The sequence below is a fragment of the Triturus cristatus genome, chromosome 8 (assembly GCF_964204655.1).
Source record: "Triturus cristatus chromosome 8, aTriCri1.1, whole genome shotgun sequence".
NCBI lineage: Eukaryota > Metazoa > Chordata > Amphibia > Caudata > Salamandridae > Triturus > Triturus cristatus.
Genome location: NC_140591.1, coordinates 1,520,770,099 through 1,520,779,696, shown reverse-complemented (window position 1 = coordinate 1,520,779,696; position 9,598 = coordinate 1,520,770,099). Strand labels below are relative to the sequence as shown.

General features: G+C 43.5%; 1 protein-coding gene and 1 non-coding gene across 2 annotated transcripts in view; one reads left to right on the top strand and one right to left on the bottom strand.

The window, feature by feature from the left end:
* Nucleotides 1–6,361: 6,361 nt before the first annotated feature.
* Nucleotides 6,362–6,732, bottom strand: LOC146806040 (small Cajal body-specific RNA 2). The gene has a single exon (XR_014968124.1).
* Nucleotides 6,733–7,263: 531 nt separating this feature from the next.
* Nucleotides 7,264–9,598, top strand: part of POLD3 (DNA polymerase delta 3, accessory subunit) — a 176,663-nt gene continuing 174,328 nt past the window's right edge. The window contains exon 1 of the mRNA XM_085623362.1: nt 7,264–7,457. Coding sequence (XP_085479488.1) covers nt 7,401–7,457 — 57 coding nt within the window. The 5' untranslated portion in view covers nt 7,264–7,400. The remainder of the gene's footprint in view (nt 7,458–9,598) is intronic.

Here is a 9,598-nt window from a genome sequence, read left to right as displayed (position 1 = left end):
TAGCAGTATACCCATCTAAAATGAATCTATAGTCAAAAGGGATGTCAGTTGCTCTTTGAGAAGGTGTTAGTTATGGCTGCACAAGTTGACCATTGCTATACACTGCACATAATTGTGGACTACAAGATGACACCCACATTCTGTTACAGTTTGTCCTAATGGTTGAAGTGAAGAGTGATTTGGTGTGTGGTAGGCATTGCAGCTGAGGTTTTATTTGCAGTTGAGAAAACAGTTCATTGCCTGTCACTGAGTTTGAAGAAGATCATCATTCATGGTTAATTTTTGTTGGATATACTGTGTCTAAGGCTTGATATTGGCTCAGCTTGCTGATGGCTTGAACGTATGTTGCCCTGTTATCCGCATAGTAGTAGTGAAGTAGGTTAGTGTCTGATAATTTCAAGGGTGGGAATATGTAAAAGTGGAACACTGGCAACAAGGGCTTCCGTATGGAATTCACCAGATGGTTTGTTATAATCTGAAAAGGATGGTTTTCAGTTCATTATTATTGCTTAAATTGGAAAGCGGGATGGCTATGCTGAATTTGAAAATTCATTGCAAATCAGTACAAACAGGTAAGATTGCCTCAAGCCAGGCCTGTTGATTGAGAGCCAATGTATCCTGCATTCCTGCACTTCCTTGCTGTGATTCAGTTATCAGACATTGCTAAGTATGGGTCCCGCTACGCCTCCCCACAAGAAAGGACGAGTACTACTGTTCCACGCTGACAGGTGTGGGGAAGAACTCACACCATCTTCGTTGATACATTAAAACAAAATGCTTAAACTAACCTCTTAAACAATAGCAACTTCCTTTAAATCAAGTACAACTTTCACAGTCGTTTTTGCTTACGGTGTCTGCTATGTAAAGGTCACAGATGAAAGAAGCATGTGTCCATTTAAGAGAAAAGGAAGAGTCATAAATTGGCCCATATAGAATGCACTGTGCAGCAAGCTTAGTACCAACAGCCAACAAACATTGGCATAGCCAATAGGTCTCGCCTTTGGGACCTTATAAGTGTTTAGCTCTGCAACAGTTGATGTTGCACCAAGGATATTGCGCTGCATAATTAAATACCTATAAGGTCCCAAAGGCGAGACCTATTGGCTATGCCAATGCTTGTTAATGTGGCTGGGGCGAGATCAATGTCCAGTTATGTATTGTATGTAGACCCAGAATAGTGCTTCAGACATTAAGTAGGTAAATATAATTGCTACATATAAGGGCTTATTATTTGGCATCCAAACGGCAGGTCATAAACTGAGCATGTCCACAGAGGACTGGTCTTTTTGCTGCTAAACCAGACTGTACTCTGTGCCAGACAAGGCAACAAAAAGATTGGGTTTGGGATGTTGGGGGTGAAAAGATGGAATGTTACATCCCACTAATAATTAGGGCATAGGTCTTCAAACTGTGGGGCGCGCCGCTCCCCTCCAGGGGGGGCACACTCTTCACCTTCTATTGTTGCTTTCAGGCGCCAGTCCTGCATCTCAGCCCGGGCGCTGCAGCTTCAGCTGCTGGGGGCTCGGCTGAGAGTGTCTGGAGTCACAGGTCTTTAAAGGCCAGAGGCGCAACGATTTCAGAGGTGGTGGGGAGTGGAAGGGGGGTTAATTCTTCCAGCAATAGGAAGAGTGGAGATGCAGGGGCTCTAAGAAGGGGGGGAAAAGACAAAGCCTCATTAACGCGTAAATGGTCTTTTAAAGACCTGTGAAGTACTCGGGTGCAGCTGGCAGATTCAAAAACTGTGTGTGTGTGTGTGTGTGTGTGTGCCCCCCCGGAAGCTGTCTCTTACTGAAAATGTGACTTCAAGATGGGGTTCTCACTCTCTTTCCTCTCTTTTATTTACTACCCTGTGAAATAGATCCAAAAAAGAAAATAATTTTTGCTGGATATGTCGTATTTTAATTCCAAAGTGCAGCATCTGGAATAAAAGGTTAAAAATATGAAAAATAACTAAATAAACTAAGACAGAGTGGTAGCAAACTGGCCAGATTGATTTTAATCACACCCAAGCACATTAGCGCCACTTTTACAGAGTTTGCCAGTGAAGCGCTATTTTTGTTTTCTTGTCTTTGTTTTCCCTGGGCTTGCAACTAGTGCACCAATCCTGGAGGTACTGCAAAGTGCGGATTGGAAAACAAAATGTGTACTGCGGCTCTGCGTCCAGGGATGTGGTCTTTTTACCATACTGCTTACGTTTTGTAAGGATATAAGCAATGGACATTGAAATGGGTTCATTCAGGGCCCTGTAGTCTTGTCTTTAACTTTTGAGGCAAAAGAACTCACTGATTTCTGAATAGTGAGTGTAAAAGCGTTAAGGTAACCATGCTGTTCTTGCTTAAATTTCACATGGCTTGCTAAATTTTGCATTTCCTATCAGTGTTTGTTTTCCAGGATTTTGTTACTTTTTTTGTAGGCTGCATATTGCTCTTGTCTATTGCGTCATTTAAATTGAGCCTCATCCAGGTGTTGTAGTTGGCAGCAATTGGGTTGTAGTTGAAGGCAGTGTGAGTTTTTCTCTATGGGGCAGTATGGTGTTCAGTGGGGGAAGAGGATGTGGCACTATGGCCAGAGCTGCTGAATTTGGAACTGGGGAACCAGGTTCAGCCTTAATAACCAGTCCACCAGACGACTCTCCAGAGGGAGCACAATCCTTTGCTAGACCTTAGAAGGCTTCGCAAGACCTTAGAAGCACTGATGTCTTAGCACCAGCAGGTGGACCCTAGCAGTGGCAAGTCTGGGTTAACCTTCCAGGTTTGTCCACCACAATCCATACTGAAGTTCACCTCCAGTCTTGCGGGTAGGCCTATGAAGCAGCACAGCCAAGAACAACAGTGACTCTTCACTGAGGTCACAGGACCCTTGAGAAGGGCAAACGGTGTGACAGGGCGCTGACGTTGGGTGGAGGCATTATGTTTACAAGTATATTAAGGTTTTAAAAGTGCTTGCTGCCTCCTTCCTGGCCTCCAGCAATTTTCGGCAACAATAAAAATGTCATGATGACTCTGGTGTTTAATGTTCTTCCTAGAGAGAGATCAGAGATTTGTCTAGTGGAAGTTTTGACTCATGGATAGGTAGCACAGAGGGTTAATGTGCCTGCTGCAAAGAACATGTACCATGCAGATCACAAAGTGCAGTTATTTATGAAGCTTTGTATGGCGATCTTAATAAGCCAACTATGCGAACAAATTGACTCTTGATACTGCTAGAGAATAAAGATGTATATATCCTTTTGAATCACTTATATCACATGTGTATGATGTAAATGTCCCCTAGGCCTTCTTGGAAAACTGTGGCTGGCCTCCTACTGACATGGCAACACCTGGCCATACTCCACATAATCATGGATTTTTTAATTGCGTCAGAAAGCATGTTTTGTGGAACTTCTTCTTCTGAAATCTTGTATAGGGGCAAGGATGTGGCGCAACAGCCAGAGCTGAAGACTGGAGTTGGGGAGCCAGGTTCAATTCTTGATGTCTGCTCAACAGCCTGTGATTCTGGGCAAATCACTAAACCTCCCTGTGCCTACAAAAAATGAATGTGTGCTTGTGTAATGTAAAAGATGCTCCTGCAAAGCGCTCCAATACCTTTGGGTCATGTTCACACTATATAAAACTGAAAAAAATATATTACAACATTTTGTGAGCACTCCCGTTTCCAGGCACTGCTCAAGACTGGAAGAGGAGCACAACCTAAGGATGGCAGAAGAAAGAATCCATCCACACATTGTCTCTGTGGAGAAAAACATGCACACCCTCACCTGAGTTTTGGGAGTGTTTTTGCTAATCTATCCTAAATGTTTTGTTTTATGTGAAAAATAAAGCACCAATAAGTTTTTGTACTAATTCTTTCTTGGAGACTTTTCATTTGAACTTTATAATTAGCACAGGCACTACAAAAACTTCAGTTTACTAAAAACTCTTACTTTATTTAATATTATTTGCCCTATACAAACTGGGCTCTGCAGAAGGGAAGGGCCATCAATGATGCAGAGTACCAGCTTCCAGAACTTTTTTTTATCAGGTGGTGTGGGGGGGGGGGGGGCTCGATGTGTAAAAAGGTTTAGATGGGGGGGGGGGGGGGCTCGGCCAACAAAAGTTTGAAGACCTCTGAATTAGGGTAACCAAGAACTGAACGGCGATCTTGTTAATACACAAGACTCCAATTAACTAAGCAGACTGCGTCCAGAAACTGAGTGCGACACAGGCGAGGAACCTAGGCCACAAGGAAGACTTGTTGGGCTTCATCACAGCTAAAAGACAGACACAGAATGAGTCAGGGAACTGTTGCCAACTAAAGATAATTGGGATGGGCAGATATATGGAGGCCGATGGGACGTTGTAAAATGGAAGCAGCTGCTGAGACATTCAAACAATGGGGCAGGTGAACAAGCTACTATAGTCTAAGTGAGGAAACATGGACTCCTCTGTGGGACAGCACTGAAGCAGACCTGAAACTGAATGAGTATTCATGGAAGGTGTGAGCTCAGAGAACTAAATGCACTTTGGATGTACATGGTATAACTAATGTATGTTTACAATGGAAGGAGGGGGGGTTAAGAATAAAACGACAGTAAATTAATGACCCGTGAACAGACTGTTGCATTGACTTGAGTTTTATATAGCAAGAACACAACCCGATGGTATTGGAGAGCTTTACATAAGCACCAGTTACTCTTTTTAATGGCACAGGGAGATTAAGTGATTTGCCCGCCCAGAAACACAGGATGTTGGGCCGATGCAAAAACTCATACCTGGTTCCCCAGTTCCAAAGTCTGCAGCTATGGGCGTTATGTCAAATTCTATCCCATGTAGGAATGAAGCATAGCTGTGGTTCATTGAATTAACTGATCAAAGGTAATAGTGCAAGATAATAGACAGAAATTAATTAATGGAAAAGATCACAGTAGGAGTATGTCGGAGAGGTGATGTAACTCAAGAACAATAAATTTAAAAAAACACTAAATGTTCCTGAACAAGGTGTAACCGAGGGGGAGGGGTTATTATTTAGGACGTGTTTTTTAATTCAGTAGAGCAGAAGGGATTTTCCAACGACTCTCTTAACCAACTGAACATAAATGCTTGTCCAGGGTTATCAAAAGGACCACCAAAGTACATGGTATCATTGCTTGTTCTTGTAATATATGTAAGTGAAATGCAGAGAAACTGTAAAATTAGTTTGAAAATGTGGTAACGGTGCAGCTATATAGGAGGCATGAGAACCAGAAAATAACAGAATGACACTTGTCACAGGGGCTTCACTTCTGTATAAGCCTGCCGAAATCGCACACATCAGATATAGGAGTCAAACAGGGCCGCGACCCTCTTGCCTAAAGTGGAATATGAATATCAACATAGCGCGAGAAGGACGGCAGTGCAGTCAAGTCGGCGAGGATGGATATAAATATATAGGATCGTCAACCAGCTTACAAGACCGTTTACCAACAAACAGAGGTAAAGAAATCGACAAAAAACGGAGATCAAGTAAACTTAGGTCTGGGAGGGGGATAGGGCAAAGAATGTAGGATAAATGACCGAGATATGTAGTAACGAACAAAAGCAATTGGGATGCAGCACTGTCTAAAAGGATAATTAATGTACAGTGCCACCTTTTCGGCACCATTACACAGCAGTCGGAGGACTCAAAACGATACACCCAATTGGTGCACATGCATCCATTAACATAGATTGATTCTTAAAGGTAGACTGCACCCCCAAGCCATGAACAGGTGTTCCGTCGGCAGAGTAACTTATGCCCGACTCGATGTTCAGGGCCATGGTGGTAGGAAGACGACAAAACAACTCCCTAACAAAGCAACGAATATAAAGTAACAATAGACAAATTAGTCAGCCGCCTGACACGTTATTTTTACACTAGTACGTTGACGCCATTAATGGAGAACATAAGTTACAAAACGCAAACTACAATGTTCCCGCGATAAAATGTTAACTTTCCCCAGTATCTCCCGATGTAAGGGGCGAGAGACACGGTGAAAACAGCTATCATACTGCGGTCTCACAAAACCTCGACCTGCACCAACGAAAAGCTGCACGCGATTATACCAAAGACAAGCACACCACCCCTTTTCAAATAATCGTTAGTGGAAACACTGCAAAGAATCCGAAACACATGGGCTCAGTTTATTTAAAGACCCGTAGACGATAGGTCCTAGTACCTTGCCGATCTTATTATCCACACCTCGTTTTCAGACGCTTTTTTTGTTTCGAGAAGGCCATCCAACAACCTTCTTTGTGATTCTACCGCCCATCACCCACAGGCCTCCGCTCGTCGAGGATTTCCCCACAACTTTACGCAGCGCTGGTCGCGTCAGCACAACTAGGCCCCAACTACTACAGGCGGGAGCTCAGATCAGGATCGCTGTATACTCATGGGCGGGTTCTGTGCTCAGGGCCGAAGCCTCGCACCCCCTGCCTAGTATATCTGATCGAATCATCATATCTGAGCCCCGAAGGACGGGATCCACTGCCTGATTTGAAAGCCTCTGCGCACAGGGCCCAACAACGGGGCTAGCGATCGAGGAAGTCTTCTCATCCCAGCCCGAAGCCAACAGCGGAGAACCCCGGGCCAGTCAAATAAGATCAATGTGTATAAAGGGCGGAGGGGAGAGCAAGCACACATCATGCGAACCAATTATAAACACTCAAACTACAACCACCACACACTGAGACACACGCTACACATCATCTCACTCAAACATCTCTCCCACTCTGCCGGTTGTTTCTTTCTGCGTAGACCAATTTAAATGATTCACACCCGTTGCATTGTGGGACAGAACGTCATGTTAAAAACGTGTGGCTCTCAATCCGAGAATGAAACGGCCATCTTAAAAGAATTTCGTCTATTTACCTACGCTAATATTTCAAGACAAATTATGTTGAAAGTACAGGACATTATTTAAACACAACTTTTAACACATTTAAAAGAAAATATTATATGAACAACAAAATTATTTCTAGTAAAATAAGATTAAGAAAGCAGTTTTAGAAGACAAAAAAAAAACCTATATATTATTATTGTGTTTGAGATAGTGCCTTCACTAAAGTATATGCTTTCTTCTGGTGTTGCAAAACGAGTCACAAGTACGTTGAACAGTGCTGAGATTGTTGTCTGTCTTTCCGGTTTCTATCGTGCGTCGCGGTACTTTGACGTCCGTTTTGGATTGGGTCTTCCAAATATGTCTATGTTTCAAGCACGCGCACAAGCAGCCGACATTCTGGCGTCCTTTGGTTGCCCATGGAAACGAACTCTCACCCGCGTGACGTTAGAGTGACGGTTCCCGCCAGTCCAGCCCAGGACGTCTGCTGGTGGAGTAGGAGGGTGAAAGGACTGAGTGACAAGAGGATCTAGAACCGAAGCAGAAGCTAAGTGTAGCGGCGGTCAACATGGACGAGCTGTATCTGGAGAACATAGACGAATATGTGACGGATCAGAACAAGATAGTGAGCGCTTTTTATGCTTGCATTGTGATCGGGAGCACCCCTTGTACTGACAATCATGTTTTCTGGGGGCATTTGTACACCTGTCTTAGATCTCCCATGTGCTTCTCTCGGGTGTACTCTTTAGTGGGCAAATCTGCCTCATACTCGTTAAAGGGCATAAGTACGACTGTTCCTTCTGCTGGTAAGACAAACTTGGCACTGATAGCACCAGAGAGCCATATACACACCTCCATGTAATTGCATTTATATAGCGCTTACTACCCCTGACGAGGCGTCAAAGCGCTTATCAGCGAGTAGCTATCTACTCTGGAACCCAAAAAGGATTAGTGGTGAGTTAGTTTAGGAAGATATGAAATTAATTTGAGCGGTTGACATAGGAGTTTATTTCGATTGAAAAAGGATAGTGAAGTGATAGAAGAGGGAAGGGTTTGCATTTATATAGAGCTTGCTACCCCTGATGAGGTGTTGAAGTGCTTTTCGCCGGGTAGTACGCTACTTCGGAACCCAAACAGGATTAGTGGGGAATTAGTATAGGGAAATATGAAATTTATTTGAGAGCGGTGGACATGTGAGTTTGTTAGTTGGATTACAAAAGGATAGCAGAGGGATAGAAGAGGAAAGGGTCTAGAATTTTTTTATTTTCGAAGATCATAGCAGTAGGAGGACGTTTGGGATGAGTAAAGGGGAGGTGTAGGGGGTAAGAGTCAGAGGGAAGGGTTTAGAAAGGATTGTTCGGGAGATCTGAATAGTAAAAGGGGGTTGAGATGATACATGGAAGGAAGAGTCTAGAAAGGGTTATTTTGGGTATCATTGTAGTAGAGTGGGAGATCCTGAATAGTAAAAGAGGTTAGAGATGACGCAAGGAGGGGTGGAGGAAGGAAGAGTCTAGGAAGGGTTATTTTGGGGATCATAGTAGTAGATGGGGATTAGGATGAGTCAGAGAGTGGAGGTAGTGGATATATTGAGAGAGGGACAGGGTGAGAAATAGGGTAATGCATTGGAGAGAGTAGTAGAATGAGGTTTCAGATGAGTTAGACAGTGGAGGTAGAGGATATATTGATAGAGGTAAATCCAGAGGTGTTTATTTAATATATCCCAAAGACACGTACGTCTGTTGTACACACTGCTCGCACTGACCTGCAGTTCAACCTCTGGTGTCCCATCTGTCTTGTTACATCCTCCGGTGCGCATGTACTCTCTGTATTGTCCTCTGGGTTTATATGTCAGTTACACCTCCAGAGGCACCTGAACCCCTCAGCACTAACCTAAGGAGTTTATAGGTCACTTAAATCCTCGGGGACACAGCTATTGATGTTGCTCACTTGTTGTAATGTATAGGCTCCGAAAAGCCTCTCTGGCCAGTAGGATTAGATGAACTGAAGGCAATAATGTTTAAGTAGGAGCCAAAATCTTGTAGTGCACAGCAAGTCCCTGCAGAAAGTGCCTATTATACACCCTGACATTTCCTAGGTGAAAACATTACATCACTAGCCAGGCCACGAGCGATGGGATATATAATACCCACGGTTTAACAACACCTACTTGATTTAGTTTAGACTGAATCTTGTCCTCACCTTGCACCCGTCTGTCATACCCTGGGCAAAGGGGTACCCCTGCAGTTAAACAGCCAAGGACACCAACATCTGCTTGTTAAACAGTCTGGGACATGCCTGACACCTATACACAAAAGGCCACATGCACATCTGTCACTAATAGTAGGGGCGCGGGAACATCTTATATCATACACTACAGTGAATTTTTTTTATTAGGTGCACAATTCTGCTGTGCCTTCCTAAATATACCAGTAAATCCCCCCAACGCGCACGTAAATCCTATATACTAGATGATTCACTTGGCAGTTATACCCCAAGAGGCACATATTTATCTACCAGGATAACATTCAGTTTTAATTTTTTTTCCCATGGTCACACCTGTCCATTAAACACCCAAGGAACTGTTCAGATTTGCTTATATGCCGGAAACACATGTGACAGTTATGCCGTCAAGGGTGCAAGCACATCAGTCAGTTATAAAGAGCATAGGATCTCATATCATACCCCCTGCTGGCACAACAGTGAGTTATATTCTCAAAGGAACTTGAATTGATATCAATGTGAAAGTTGTGTCTATAGTGTGTATAC